This window comes from Ictalurus punctatus, chromosome 7, assembly GCF_001660625.3.
Source record: "Ictalurus punctatus breed USDA103 chromosome 7, Coco_2.0, whole genome shotgun sequence".
Lineage (NCBI taxonomy): Eukaryota > Metazoa > Chordata > Actinopteri > Siluriformes > Ictaluridae > Ictalurus > Ictalurus punctatus.
The window spans coordinates 28,092,479-28,109,125 of record NC_030422.2 but is presented as its reverse complement, the minus strand read 5'-3'; the positions used below and the strand labels follow the sequence as shown (position 1 = coordinate 28,109,125).

At 40.7% G+C, this 16,647-nt stretch overlaps 1 protein-coding gene across 9 annotated transcripts in view; it reads left to right on the top strand.

Moving 5' to 3' along the window:
* LOC108267310 (zinc finger protein 521) overlaps positions 1–16,647 on the top strand; it is a 136,575-nt gene that overhangs the window by 13,452 nt on the left and 106,476 nt on the right. For all 9 annotated transcript variants that reach the window (XM_053681572.1, XM_053681574.1, XM_053681573.1 and 6 more), the window contains one exon: positions 10,064–10,258. Coding sequence is in view for 6 of the 9 variants with exons in the window: in XM_047156495.2 (XP_047012451.1) it covers positions 10,064–10,258 (195 nt within the window). In the remaining 3 variants the exon portion in view is untranslated. The remainder of the gene's footprint in view (positions 1–10,063; positions 10,259–16,647) is intronic.

The window sequence follows — 16,647 nt, the reverse complement described above, 5'->3', positions numbered from 1 at the left end:
GCAATGAATGGATTTTAATTAGATTAGCTAGCATGATCTAATGTACATGAATCTAACTAGCCAAATCTGATGGGTTGCTAGCAAACCTGTAAAAAAAAAAAAAAAACCAAACGAGGAAGAAGAGGATTTAAATTGCCTGATTGGTTGACTAGTTAACTCAATTCTGCTTCTGTTATATTGTCGTATATGAGCAGTTATCTTGCTAGTCATGTAATATTTGCACTTCTCCCTGGATATAACGTGTGATTCTGGGTTCTACAGGCTATAATTCACAGCTGTGGAACATCGTTTTGCACATTACTAGAAACACCGGTAGGTTTTATCGTGTCAGAAAGCACCCTGCGCTTGAGCTGACTCGACAACCCGATGCAAATCGAAGCGTGTGTTGATGAACGATGTACTGTAAGTGATAATTATAACACAGTAATTGCTAATCGTTTGATACCAGGCCTCGGCGTTGCGTCGCCGTGCCAGTTTACAAGTGTTTTAATAAACGTGTATTCTCTAGAGAGAACAGGAAGCGGTCTTTAAGCAGTCCTCTGGTGAGCCGTTTTATTCTTATCGGAGATATTTTAGGGGGTGGGTTCAGGTTTTTTCTTCTTCAAAACGTGATTTTTGCCACGAGACGTGTTTTTTTTTTCTTCCTGATAAATATTATTATTGATGGGGGTCACGGTGGCTTAGTGGTTAACATGTTTGCCTCGCACCTCCGGAGTCGGGGGTTCGACTCCCACCTCCGCCCTGTGTGCGTGAAGCTTGCATGTTCTCCCCGTGCTTCGGGGGTTTCCACTGGGTACTCTGGTTTCCTCCTCCAGTCCAAACACATGCGTTGTACTCTGATTGGTATTTCCAAATTGTCCGTAGGGTGTGATTGTACCTTGTGATGGGTTGGAACCCCTTCCATGTTCCCCGAGTTTCCTGGGATAGACTCCAGGATCCCCGCGACCCTGTGTTGGATAAGCAGTATGGAACATGGATGGATGGATATTATTATTATTATTATAATTATTATGACCAGTCTGTAATGACGCCATATGGAACCAATCTTCATAAGGAAACTTTGTTACTGGTGCAGAAGCGACGGAGACAAAGAAAAAGAAAAAAAAAAAGCACAGTTTCCCTTTTCTAATGAAAAAATAAAGAAGCAACAACAAAAGTTTTGGCACTTTTATGCGGTGGAAAAAAAAGAAAGAAGCTCCCTTAGACAGTCTCCTGGTGGTAAGGAGAAGTTCGTAAATTGGCCTCCAGGTACGTCCGTGGCCGAGTCTGAGAGAAAAGCAACCGAGAAAGGAAAAAGAGCCTAAAGCTCACATCGCTGCTTGACACGTGCCCAGAAGAAAAGTGAAATTAGTCACAAAATAAACCGTTCTGGAAAAGTGTGCACGCTCCCCTAGCATGAGGCTCAGGAACAGTGTAGCATCAGGGATTTAATGAGATTTTCTCTTTTTTTCAGCTGGGTTTTTTTTTTTCTTTTCTTCTTTTTCTTCTTTCTCTTTCCAAAGTCAGGCGTGTTTAAGATCCAGAGCTGGCTGGAGTGCTGTGCTGTCTGGCTGTAATTATAACCACATGCGTCTTCTGCACTCCTACAGCCCCCCCCCCCCCCCCCACCCCACCCGTTCTTTTCTTTTCTTTTTGTGCTCCCTCGATTTTTTCCAGGTTTGAGGGATTCTGTAAAATAGGATGTCAGCTTTGGCTAAACCAGAGTGGATCGACTTGTATTCGTGTTAGATCGCCGAATACAAGGTGTCGAGAGAGAGTGAGAGAGAGAGAGAGAGAGAGAGAGAGGGATATGGAGTAAGAATGAGAGATGGAGAAGCGAGAGATCAATGCGCCGCTGCCAGAGGAAAGAAAGAGTGAGGGAGGGAATAGAGAGGGAAGCTCGCTCTCCTCTGGCTCTGCTGAAATCAGCCTCTCTATTATTCATTTCCTTTGTTGTGCGACTGCGCCACGGCAAGACTCTTAGTCCCGTAGTATATCTCCTTCCTGCAAGAGTCAGGACGTGAACCAGAGAAAGTGGGGGTCCTGCTCTCATCCTGATAGCTTTGATAGTTGCATTTTTCTTCTCCTCTTGCCTTTGCTATGAGAGGAAAAGCTTTAACATTATCCATATGTAGCATGACACGGAGCAATCTGTTTTAAATACAGAAGTACAGAAGATTTTTTTTTTTCTTGGACTCTTTGGTGTTAAGGACGTCTTTTCCAGATCTTTCTTTTTCACTTGTAAAGGATTACTTAACACATTTACCGCTTCATGAATGGTGAAACTGCATACTGTACGCACCTGGCATGCACTCAAGACACAACTTTGCCGGAAATCCCCGCTGTACCCGCTATTTTTTTTTTCTTCTTATCCTTCTCATACAATAGCCCACATGTCCGGAGCCATGCACGCAGTATCGTTCAGTAGCCATGCTGCTGTTCCTCTACGCTCCTCTAACACGCATCAACTCATAACAACTCATCAGCTAATAATAACCAACAGATACGCTAAGTTGAGTTCAGATTCAGTAGATTCAGATTCAGCGCACCTGATTTTATTCATTCAGTGTATTCAGATTCAGCGCACCGGATTCGATTCATTCAGTGTATTCAGATTCAGCGCACCGGATTCGATTCATTCAGTGTATTCAGATTCAGTGCACCTGATTTTATTCATTCAGTGTATTTAGATTCAGCACACCTGATTCGATTCATTCAGTGTATTTAGATTCAGCACACCTGATTCGATTCATTCAGTGTATTTAGATTCAGCACACCTGATTCGATTCATTCAGTGTATTTAGATTCAGCACACCTGATTCGATTCATTCAGTGTATTTAGCTTCAGTGCACCTGATTTGATTCATTCAGCGTGTTCAGATTCAGCGCACAGGATTCGATTCATTCAGTGTTACACTGAATGAATCAAATCTGGTGCGCTGAATCTGAATCTGCTGAATCTGAACTCAACTTAGTGTATCTGTTGGTTTTGATACAGGGATTTGTTCATGCAGGAATGCGCACGTTTTGTGATTTGTTGCATGAATGACTCATTGGAAATGAATCCGGTCAAATGGTCCTACTTTTTGGTGGAGGGAGAAAAAAAAGAATCAAATTTAACGTGTTGCGAAGCTCAAGGTTTATGAGTTGTTTCTCTATGACTGTGAACTTATTTTATTATTATTATTTCATCTGAATTTAAAAGAAATTTATTCATTTTCACTGACAATCTCAGTCAAGAATTAGTTCAATTTAATCTGCAGTATTTATCAAATCTGAAGAGATTAGACATTTATAACTGCTGACGATCAGAAACTCGCTGTCTCCGTCTCGGTCTCTGTAGTGCTTCACGGTGACCCACATGGGTGAATGGTGCTTAGAAGTTTTACAACTTTTCTCTCTTTCTGCCTTTAAAAAAAAAAAAAAAAAAATCTTTTTTTCCTCCCATAATGAGAAGTGGGTGTTGGTGTGAAGGTTATTCAATCTTAATGTCCTCTCATGTGTGTCAGCTCTCCCTGACTGCAATAAAAGGAAACGCGCACACCTTTGATCAGGAGACGCCAACACGTGTCGAGTCGAGCCGCACGCCGATTAAAATAAATTCTTAATTTGAGCTCGGGCGGGGAGTTGGTGGGGGGGGGATTGGGGCAAAGCTGCTGGAGAGAGAGTTCAGTGCTTGTGAATTGTTTCAGAAAATGAGAGAGGAAATGATTACAGGAAAAAGTGCACGTGAAGTCCATCCTGGTTGTTAGGTGTGTTCAAATAAGTGAATATTTCATCGCTTTAAGACCGAAATCAAGACAGTCCACTGGGGTTTGAGCTCAGATTTGACACACTTCCTGTTTACTTCTTAGTGATGCATGTCCTTTTAATTTCATAGCAAAATTAAAAATAAATAAATAAGAAATGGAATAAATATAAATAATTTTTAAAAAATTATTATGAAAAAATTGTATTTACAGGAACAAGCAGCAGCTTCTTATATAATAAATAAAATGTAAACAATAAATAAATAAATAAATAACAACAAAAACAAATGCTCGTCGGCCATGTTGGATCCGCGGAAAAACCGTCGGATTTTACATTTTAACCGTGAAATTTAAACAGACGATCCGAATATCGTCTCTGTAATTTATGATTTGTAAAATTCTCATTGGAAAAATATTTATTTATTTATTTATTTTTTGGGAAAGTCCTTTTATATTATGACTAGAACACAGCATAGTGTTTAAAGTTACCATTGTGTGTGTGTGTGTGTGTGTGTGTGTGTGTGTGTGTAGTGAATGGACTGGGCTGCGGCTCATGATTTGGTCTGTATTCATACTGAATGTTTGAATCTAGCTCTAGCGGTTATTGATCAGCTGCAGTGCTAGCTAGATGGAGTAGTGTACACCAGATACAATGGTGGATTCCCCGGGGCTTTCTCAGGAACTGCAGCTCAAGGGCTGTTAATGCTGGACTCCAGCTCATGGCACAGCCGGGTCAAATTTCTGGAACTAATGGCTGCTGCTAGATATACTCAAGTGGCATAATACAGTAGAGACCAGAAGTCTGAGAGCACTGCCAAGAACTGGTTTTACTTCATCGGGTTTATCACAAGCTCACACAAATTTGTTAAATTATTATTATTATTATTATTATTATTATTATTATTATTATTATTATTATTTCCATTAGTCTTCATGTCACAAAAGGTGGCAAATAAAAAATGTCGCAAATAAATATAAATGTCAACTTTTTTATTTATTTAATTTTTGTATGAAAAATGGGCTGTAAACTTGTTTATTTATTTATTTATTTGTAGGTTTGTTTGTTTACTCTGTCTCTTTACACGTTTGCAGCCTATTTGCAATGTTAAATATCAGGTATATTTGGAGATATATAACATACATAGCGCAATGTGTGAAGATTTCCTTTCCAGCAGTATTTCATATAACAGTTCTGTAAGTACATATGAATCACATGGCGCTGCAAGCGGGATGTTGACATATTTTTATTTCGTTTTAGTCATGCTATATTCTCTATAGTCTCTCTTTCTGTCTTTATATCCAGACTGGAACATCCTCTAGTCAGCGAGTAAGTCAAAAACCTTCATAGACTTATATCCTTCTTCCAGTCTGTCCATTTGTCTCGCTTTTTCCTCTCTTGTTTTAGTCTGTCTCTCTCCATCGTCCCCTGTCTCTGGTGGTTTGACAGATTGGCGGTACAGTCCAGGCCAAAGACAGCCCCCTCCTCCTCAACATTCGGTCCCAGTGGGAGGCTCCGTAGAGGGAAATCAGCGAGCGAGCTCAGTCGGGGGTCTGGGGCCCCACAGCAGGAGCTCTCCATAGCTGAAAAGAGAACATCAATTAAACCACTATAAATATTTAAGCGCAGAAAAGATCCAATAATATTTGGTCAGGGAGCTATCAGAGCCTGACCCCCAGATGAAAGTCCTGGAGTGATAAATGCCACCAGAATGTCTCTGCAGCGTGCAGTCTTGCCAGACATTGACGAATGACCAAAAGCATGCACATGATATTGCAGGACTTACCTGAAATGGCAATGTTCGTTGACTTTGGAGGACAGAATTAAATCAGAAAACAATGATCGAGTCCCCTGGTGAACAGGTGAACATCTGCTCTTAGAATCTGCAAGGGTATGACCAGTATTCAAAAAGATTGTATATAAAAGCTCTTCTTTATCGATGCCTCAATTTATTTGAAGAACTGTATGGCTTATTACCCTTGTGTACCAACGACTTGGACATCTTCTGTTCTGTCTACTTTGAAAAACAATTATGTCCAGTCTGTTTTCTCTAAGCTTAGCAAACTGCTCTTTGTATTTCGTTATTCGTTTTACCCTGTGCTAAAAAAGCTGATAGAGAGAAGCATGACTCCTGGCTGTCAGTTAGCTTAAGCAGAGTTCCATTGATCCCCTGGCCACTCTTTGGGGGATTCAGGTAGGAGAATGTCTAGATCTAATGGATTAATGGTTCTAAACCTGGGCGGAGAGCAACCCGGTATTGACTTTGAGCGCTAATCCCTTGGATCTCCATGACCTTGCTTCTTGCTGAGCACCCGCACCATTGGTCCTGACAGCTCCAAAAGCCAGCTTGTGTGAGGAAGCTAGCTCATGAGGGTAGGGAATGATCTCAGTGGGTCTTGCTAGACTGCGAAAGGAGCCTTTACACTTACAAAAAAAAATAAAATCAGGGCTCTGCCCTGAGAGTTTGGTACATTTGGTGAAAGCTGTTTTTGAGCCCAGGAGCGGCCGGAGAACTGATCCCTGGTCTTCTTGAAAACGATGGCCTGGGGCTCACTTCAACCGGACTATGGTTTGGTCTGCATCTGTTGTGGAAGCTATCTGCTTTCGGCGCAACGTGCGAATAACGTGATTGGTTTAACTTGTCACATTACTTACTATTTCAAGTTTCCACTTTCAACCAGACCTTCGTAAGACCGGAGCACTGTAATTCGTTTACCTTTGTGGTGTAGGTGGTGTGAAAAATCTTCGTGGCGTCAGTGTTGGTACCAAAGAAAAACGCAAATGGATGAACTTAGTGCTTACCATTTTGCAAAGCTGCGCTCACAAAAGCGATGTGTGGAATTGTGCAATTGATCTAAGGTTCAGAAGGAATTTTATGTGAAAACAAACCCGTCTCAGCCAAACACAGAGAATCAGACCTGGGCGCAGACTCAGGTATTCATGCCAAGTGTGGAAATGCCCTAGATATAAGTCAGCGTTGATTAAAAATGGTTTTGAATAGTTTCAGTTGTTTCAAGGCAATTCTTAATGTGAAAACCTTTGCTCTGATATTTAACATGTATATCATATATCTGCATAAAATAACACAAGCCTAGTACTTCATGCAAATCTGCAGTGCAGAGATTTCCAAGTTGTATAAATGACCACATTCTGTATGAGGACTAGAAGTTATAGTAAAGCCAAACAAACTGAAATGAACATGAGCAAACCGTCCTGAACCAAGTGAAGATTTGCACTTTGAGCAAGCCGCCACTCTCCCGTTACACGCTTGGCAGTCTAGAAAAAGACATGGAGTACTGTGGTCATGCCCTTTGAGGTTTGCTGGTGTTCGGGTGACCATGCTTGGCATGACTGGCCCCTGTCCCAAGCTTCCTTCAGTGCTGTTGGCCAAGCATCTGCCAGGAGCAGGCTGGGATTTTCATCTTCTCCCACCACCTCCTGCTTGCTTCTGCGAGAACCCCACAGGGATGGGTACACTGATATTTTTAGAGGGTATGTTCCACAAGCCTCCATTGCCATGAGAGAATGATAGTGAAGGGTGTTGGGTTACATCAGTACTTGGTGTTCAGGCTCAGGAAGTTGGGAGAGGAAAGAATCCTGGGTGGCCTCGATAAGTTCTGAAATGGTGCTCCTTAAGGAATTTCACACCCATGTGATACACCCCCTCTTTCTAAAATACAGAATAAATGGAAGGTTTTGTACATCTAGAAGTGGGTGTAGAGCGTTATGCACCATGGGATGTTTCTTTGAATCCATCCCTGAAGTAGTTGTAATTTTGGACTTAATTGTGTGCAAGAAGCAGTCTGGACTATGGTCTATAATCTTACAACATGAATGAAAGTCCTGAATGCATCAGAACACCTCAAGTTCTGGACAAAGACAATGCCTGAAACTTCATGTCTTCAATGTGGCTTGCTGTAATAAGACACAGTGGATTGCATAAGGAAAGTAGTCTTTACTTACTCCAAAATGGCAGCCTTTCCTCCCCTAGTAGGTAGTTGTTGGTACGCACCAGTTTCAGAACTAATCTGTGAAATTTTGTGACTCCTAGGTAGAAAACGGTCCTTAGGTCCTGGTATATTTATGAACCTTAAACATGGAGCACATGGAGTTCTAAACTTTATTAAGAATATATACAAACTATAAGAACAAGAACAAACTTAAGGATAACTTCAGCAAAATCAAGTATTCCTACTTCAAGCCCAGTGTTCCTGGGATACATTGCGATCCTACAACCCTGACCGGGATAAAGCAATCACTGAAGAGGGACCAGAACTTCCAGAACCCTCTGGCAAAATACCCGACAAATCTAGATGGTGTAGCAAATCATGTCTCAACTCTTTATTCTTGTGGCTTCTACCGGCTTGTTTTGGTTCTTCAGTGAAGAATGGTACAGATTCACATACAATAGACTGAATCAAACCACAAATCTGAGAATATTCAAACCTGTTGATGTTGGATCCTGTATAATATGCTGTTGTGAGGGTCCTCATGGGGGTCTTTGGATTGGCTAGCTGTTATGACTTTTTGAGAAGGTTCTACATGGAACCTCTTTTGAAAAGGAAACACTGTTTCCTTTCAGGTAGATTCTTTTTGAGCTACATAACTGATCTTTTCATGACCAAACGCATTGTACTTTGGATGGCTAGCTGTTCTAGATTTCTAATAAGGTTCAACTTCTTTTTATTTAGACGGAAACACTTTTTTACGATTTCACACAGAAAACTTCAGGTTTCCTCCGATGGACGAAATGAAGGATGTAGCAGATGGAGCCTTTTTCGTTTTCTTACCTCTCGAAGCTTACACATTTCTGACTCACGTCTTATATAAAATATGATACCTAGAGGTAATTTGTGAGGAAATAACCTTCCAGAGATTGATATTTATTAATGAATAAAATCCTTCACCATGGGCAACGATTATCCTTAATTCGATTCATTACACAGTGTGTCGCTTGTTTGTTGCCAAGACAGGTCAGAGGGAAGGTTCTCACTAAAGCGTATTAAAATCATAGACGTTTAGGAAACGTTCGTTTGTGGTGATCGCCATTGATTATTCATCACAGTGACATTATGAGGAAGGTGTTTGACAGATGAGGCTTTGGATGCGCATACAGTGCCTTCCATTTGTTTCATGACTGTCAGCTCCATTTCGAGACAAGGTTGATGTAAGAATTGGCCTAGAAGGCTTGTTCCATTTTATGAATTAGATGGCCACTGCAGAGCCGCAAGATTGATAGTCGACGCCATTGCAGACCTGGTTCGCCTTTGAAAGACAACACTGCAGATACGAGAATATTGATGTGTGCGACCCGTGGCTGCCTGCAAGCAAGGCTGAATTATTCAGGGAAGTGTGTCACATTGAGATCGTAACACACACCAATCTCAGCTTTGCATGCTTTGTCTCGCTTTGTCTTCTGAGCCGTCGAATTGGCAGACACCATGTTCAATGCAGGGGTTCGGGGTTCATCTCGAACATATTTTATGTGGGGTTTTTTTTTCCATTTCCCAGTCATGTTTTAAAGCACATTGTGGAAGAAAATGCGATGCCATCTAATGTGATGTAACTTACAAAAGTGCAACGATTTCCGCACATTTTGGGACCCCAAAAGAGGCAGACTCTTTGCATTTTTGGTTTAAACAGTGAGGTTTGGTTCCTGTTGTTTCTGAGTGTATTCGGTATAGTGACGAAGACAGTAAAATAAAGCATTATCCTGTGATTAAGGTGGAATCTTTTGATCTAGATTCATAACTGGTCTTGTCAGATCTATCACGTCTCCGTACTACCAGTATCACACAGTTGGTCTAATGCTTAGAACCATTCTTTGGGTGGCTTGCTGTACTAGCCTATTAAGAAGGTTCTGCTGGAGCCTTTTCTGAATGAGACACTCTTGTAGGGTTCCACAGTCAACATTTAAGGACAAGTAAAAAAAAACAAAAACATTAATGTGATAGATCGAGCCTTTTTTTTAAATCTCTTTTTTTTAGATATTTAATTTAAAAATATGATACTTAGAGATAATTGGAGAGAATATAACCTTCTGGAGATTGATATTTTTGACTTAAGGTGGAATATTTAAGGTGGAATCGTGTCTCTTTGCTACAAGAATCGCACAGTTGGTCTAACGCTTAGAGACATTTTTCCTTTCAGTTTTTAGCTAAAAGCCATGGCCGTATATAACTTTAAACCGATTCATATTGTCATTGACAAAATTTGATCCAATTTTATACTTCCATGACTCTTAGCTAATAACCTAACACTTGCAGCAGTCGTCCCAGTGGACGCAGCACCCAGCAGTGACCATGGCACGCTGTTTTTCCGTTGTTTTCCACCACAGATCGCGAGTGTGCCCCCGACACGGTGTGTGAGGATGCCGAGGACGGGCGTCTGACGAGGAGGAGGAGGTGCTCTCCTGGGGAAGGAGACGAGGGGGAGGAGGAGGACGAGGAGCACAGCTGCCGTTCCTGCCACCAGGTTTTCGACTCAGCGAGCGATCTTAGCCAACACAAGATTAATCAATGCCAGCTGACAGGTAAACAATGCTCACTCCATTCCACTTAGCTTATAGCCTAGCTTAACACATAGCACCACCAAAACCTGCCTCTTGGGCCTTGTATGTCCTCTGTCCTTTGTCTTTCTTGGTTTCGGTCTAAAGATACTCCCACAGTTATCATAACAGTTCTGACAATCTGTCCTCAAATTTACATGGTACATCATAATTCCGATTAAAACCGCCATTTCTCAAACAGAAACACATCAAACACAGAGTTTGGTTAATGACTTCCTCCTGCAATATTCTGGAGCTTGACAAATGTCCAATGAGTGTCTGAGGGTCACTAGAAGCTGAGTGTCGTTTCTTGTCTGATGTATTAACACGGCTAAAAATACACTGACAGCGAGGGCTGGGAGAGCTAATGATATCAGCTAAAGGCTTTCGGTGGACTGGGCGTCCTCTTTGTTAAACTAGCTTTCAGTCTTTGTAACTGATCTAGGTTACTGGAGTTCACTGTGTTTCACATTCGTCCTGTTATAACTTCTTATAACAGTTGGACAGTAATTCTCGTCCGTGAGCAATTGTTTATCTTTGCAAAAACAGGACGTTTCCTTTTAGTCAGATCACCAAAAGAAACGTCCATGTATTTGTGAATGAAGTATTAACTTTTATGAATGGAGTGAGTCATGGATAATTGTGATAGTTTGTCAGTGATCAGTGATCACCATCAATAGTAATTTCTTGTTGAGGCTTGAAATCTGTGAGGCCTCTTTTGCTTGTCTGAAGTCTTCCTGATGTTACACCTGTACTGAACTAGTACTAGCAGGGGAAAAACACAGAAAATCTTCTGCATCAACAGAATCTGTATCTTTGAAACAAGACAAAGTCCAAGACTATATATATATATATATATATATATATATATATATATGTATATATATATATATATATATATATATGTGTGTGTGTGTGTGTGTGTGTGTGTATATATATATATATATATATATATATATATATATATATATATGTGTGCGTGTGTGTGTGTGTGTGTGTGTGTATATATATATATATGTGTATATATATATATGACGTGATGAGGTGATGTGATTGTGCCTGAGCCATGCCGGGAGTTTCCTCGCAGAAACTTCACCACATCAATGTTTATAGATTTTTACTTGATAAACAAGAGCTCATGAATAAATGAGTTTATTATTAGTCTTAGCATACATGAACATGTGCCTCATGACTCCCTCTTAGTGAGCTGTTAGTATAGAAACAATGTATTATTGTCAGAGCTGCTGCAATAGGAAATGAATCAACGCCTTTTGACCTGTCAGAGTTGAGAATTCGACAGCCCCGTGGTTTGCGCTTCTAACAAAAGAACGATTATTCTTGCGAGAAACGGGATTAACTCAAAATGTAGTATAGAGAAATGAGTGTATCTGGCCAAAAAAGAGACCGCTAAATAAATATTTTCAATAGGAAGCAGTATAGGTCCTGAGTGCGGGTTTAGTCCGGTGAGCCGAGCACCTCCTCTTCCCTGTAGAGCAGATTAATTTTAGCAGTGACAATAAGCCTTTGTGTGTCTGTTCATCTGAAATGTATAAGAGCTCTGTATGAGCGAGAGAGCAAGAGAGAGTGGTTTGCATGTGTGCAATGTGCGAGTGATCAAAATTCTCGTGTATCTAACCACAAATTATAGGCCATGAATGACTTGGATCGGTCTCCCGTGTCTAGACAACCAGAAAGATATCCCATCTGAGTATTACGAAGATTTTCCGTTCACTGGGAGCTCCTTGATTTGTGAGGGAATAGGTTTTATGAACACGTTGCACATGTGGTAGTGTGTGTGTGTGTGTGTGTGTGTGCAAACGGAATGAGCAATGTCAGTGATAAGTCATATTGTTTTATTAATTTGTGAAATACAGGCAGTCAACCTACAACCACTAGCAGGTTCTAAGTAATAATACAGTCTAGACTTAAAGGGGGGAAAAAATCCACTGTGAATGACTTGAATATAAATTTTTATAATTATAATGTGGTCTCCAAGTGACACCCAAGCTTTATTTCACGATGGCTTTTTCAGAGTTTAAACGTCTTTCATTGACATGTTGTTCTATTTTCACTTTGGTTGACGGTTTCCTTCGTTACCCACAATGCCGTTCGACTACTCGTGGTGCAGTGAGATTTAGCTGTCTTTTCATCTCTACAGAAGAACGTCTGTCTGTCTCACAGACGGTTAATACCACATCAAAGAGCACTAACTAGCCGAGCCGAGTCTTTTGCTGTAACTCAGAGTCGTGTAGCTGCACTGCATTCTGGGTATATGAGTCCTAACATTTGCATCACATCTCCACTCGACTTCTCCGTTGGATTTCTCATTAAAATAACATTACGCATTGCTGGAAAATGGTGAGTGGAAAAAGAAGCCCTTGCCTTTTTTTTTGTTTTTAGGAGCAAGATGTGATGTAAACACAGCACTCACTGATAAATATGTAGCAGAATCACAAATGTGTTATATGAATATAATGTAAGTTCTAAAACGTATATATGTAATGTGTTTCAGGGTGCGTTTTCCTTTAAGAGGACTTTGTTTGTTGTTCCTTATGTTCCTCTAAGGGTTTTGATTTAAGTTAGTATTGTTATTTTACCTCGTGTACACACTTGACAGTCTCATTTTTAAATATGGAGTCATGGGGGATAGTGAGGGTTGGGGGTGTTGGTGTTTGATTTTTCTTGATTGTGTTCCCAGACCTCAAATGTTTCTGCCATTCTTGCCATTAGAGCAAGACCTCATTAACGTCAAGCTCTTAGACAAATAACTTCTAATTGAACAATGCTTGCAATAAAAGGACATAATTGCCATTTGGGAACTGAGTAGACAGGTACATCGAAAATGAAGGGGTTTTTTTTTTTCCCAAAGAATGGACGCAAATGGATCTTTTATAATAGTAAAAAAAAAGAAACGAAAAGAAAGTATTTTACGATTTGTATGTCTAATTGATTTTTAATTGCTGAACGTTCAATCAGTTTTTCAAGTGGTTGAAAAGGAATGGCTTTAGCGAATGCTGGACGTGCCTTCGTTACAGAATGTTGAGCGTGTGAGAGAAACACAAAGAAGGGGGAAAAAAAAAGAGAGATGTAACATGTCACCCCAATCAATGGCTGCCTTTGTCTAGCCTAGTCTGGGAGAGGTTTATCACCTTTTCGTGCACTTAAGGCGCGACCGCTGGCCTGCGCTGAGGGAACTGGTGGAGTATGGATCGGCCCGTGTCCCTCCTGCGATTGGCGCTATTGATCGCGTTAATGCTGGACTGCAGAAGGAGCCGGAGGAAAAAAAAGATGAGGCAGAGAGAGAGAGAGAGGGAGAGAGGGAGAGAAGGGAAGGGAAAGAGAGAGGTGCACACGTTGCAGGAATGTGTCTCTAGGGAGCAGGCCATCTTCGACTAGGGCAGGGCTGGAGGAATGCTTGCGGCACCCCACCTCCCACTCTCGTCTTCTTCGTATCGACCCCCTTAACGCACACACACACACTCCCTTCAGCAGGGACTCTCCAGATGCTTGGGCAGGGCTGCAGGAATGCCTCCCCAGGGACTCGGTAGAGTCGGGTGGATGGAATTCTCCCCAGGAGAGTTAGAGGAAGCAGAGTGGAGGTATATTTACCCCCTAAAAGCCTCCTGTGCTCTCTGGTTCTGGCTCTGGCTCCGGGACGGCTGCGGATCAGGTTTCTTCTCTTTAAGAGCCCGTCATCCTCGTTCATCCATATGTCTGATCAAGGTCAGGGGAGTTTGGGTGCAGGTTTCAGGTCAGATCCTCGCCTCCTTTATCTCGACCAAACCCTTGTGAAGAGTAAACCTATTCTCTCTGCAAGAAAAAAAAATATATATATCAAGGAGGAGAAGAAATCCAGTACAATGCCAGTCAGATTTTGCTTAGGAGGCTTAACACTTGGTGCACTCTAGGTAACATGCGAGAAGAAAGCAGCATTTTATTGATATGCTTGGCCATTACCGAGCGCATTTCAGTTTAGAGACTAGAGACTCCCCGAGCACAGTACACCAAGCACCTTTCCTCTACACTGAGAGCCAGCAAGTATGCTTGTTAATTGCTGTCATCTTTTAACACCTGGAAAAACAATGAGATGACTAAACACTCCTCGCGAAGGCTGGTATGCACTGCAAGAACTGATTAGCATTAATGGTGAGGCTTAAGACTGGGAGTCACGTTTCAGTCCCAGCTGCAATGTGTTCTGCGTCTGTGGATCATCAGGAAACAAACGCCAATGTTTATATTGGGAAGGAGGCACGGCGAGTTTCTCTCGTCACGTGGCACCAGAAAAGAGCAACAATTTCAGCAATTAAAGGTATGACGTTAAAGGAAAACTCCAACGTTTTTCAGTTTCGACCCTATCTACTGCATCGGAAGAGTATATATGATTAGCACAGACACGTTTACCTAACTACAGTATATAGACCAATTTTTAAAACTACAGAACGTCCCAAAAGTCTCCATATATACAAGGGACTGTGTTGGCCAGCACCACGTCAGTTGTGCCTTCGTCAGTGGATGATCTCGGTTGAACTTGTCGGGTTGGTCCACATTACTTCCAGTCTTATTGAATTTGTTAATAAGTTTGGCAGCAGTGTCGTGTGTGATGTACTCGCCATGTTTCCTGTTAAAATCCATCGCAACCCTGAGACAGCTTCCCGATCCAGCCATGAGAAGGATTTCACAATGTTCTTCTTTTGTCAAAGGCGTTCTTAAAGGCTATTTGCAAAAAAAAAAAAAAAAAAAAAAAAAAATATATATATATATATATATATATATATATATATATATATATATATATATATATATACACACACATACAGGTAATATAAACTAACTATGAAAAATTTCAGAAGACATTTTGCTAAAAAGTGTTAGAGACTTTTGGGACACCTGTGGAACTTTTTATTTGGTAGTTTTATCAAATGTTAACCCTTTACTGCATGGTGTTGCCATATAGCAACAATTAACTCCAAATTTTTTAATAGGCAATTATACAATACTGCAGTTTTCTTATGTAACTGGAAAGGGGGAGCTTTAACTTTGGCATAACAACAAAAAAAACACCTGCAGTTTGCACTTCCGTATCGATCAGTCACATGGCACGGTGAAGGCCATCCTCGGAGGGCTCTACGAAAGCGATTATTTCTTCAACATTTAGGCGAAACTACTTAAAGGAAAATTTTTAAACACTACCTGAGATAAGTTGAGATAAATGTTTTCGTCTTTTAAACACGTTTATATAGTTTGAATATTCTGTTAAAGGGTAAAATGTAATTGTTGCCATATCTCAACAACAGGCGATAATGGTAACAGTGGTATGTGCGTTCACGAATTGAAACAGGCCTACATAGAAAAAAGTCCACCAGGCTTCTCTAATAGTATATTGACATTTTTCAAATTCAAAGTAAGAAAAACCGTAGTGATTTCCGACATTTTTGCAATTCAAAGAATTTAAGAGAAAGGATAAAAAAAACAATACTTTACCCGAAACAAAAACTAATTCAATTAATAAAAGTCCGTGAAACATTTTTTGATGTAAATGTAATAATTCATGCAGAAGAAGGTTAATCCTTATAATGATGCTAATTATTCACAAATTTTGAAAGATTAGACTCTCTTTTTTTTTTTTACTGGGAATTTACTGTACGTATAAATAAATATTAAGGGAATAGCTGATTATTACAACTGACCTGGCTGTTTTATTAGTCTGGTCTCACTATTTTGGTAAAACTATATATATATATATATATATATATATATATATATATATATATATATATATATATATATATATATATATATATATATATAGTGGAGGAGTGGCGTGTTAATGGTTCCACTGTCATACACTGGAGAATGTTAGCTGTGGCTCCATCACTTGTGGGACAATTAAAAAAAGATATATTTCTGAGATACATCATGCCCTAAAGAAGAAGCCCTTACTTTGACCCCATACTTACACAAGAAAAGTGAGAGAAAAGTGCAACTTTAACAATCCTACAGAACTCACTTTTGGTGTTTTTTTTGTAAGAAAGAAAGAAAGGTGAGAGTAACCACAGCAAGCCTCCAGCTCGCTTACAGAAATACATCCTGTCACTCCCAGAAACGTCCTCTCTCCATGCTCCGGCCGCTCCCCCAGTGGAGATTATTTCCTCTCTCATTTCCCCGAAGCTGCTGCTTTCCTCCTGTCCTTCTGTGGAAAACCTTCCCCTTTGCGAGGGCCCTTGCGAGGTGGCCTTTTTAATAAGTGCCTTTCCCCGTTCTCATCATGGCACAGAGAGAATAAGCTAAGCACACCTCGGCCAGATGGCCAACGATAATGAAAGCGATTCAGGGTCACAAGCAGAGGGTGGAAGACGAAAAGTATGCTTTGTGCT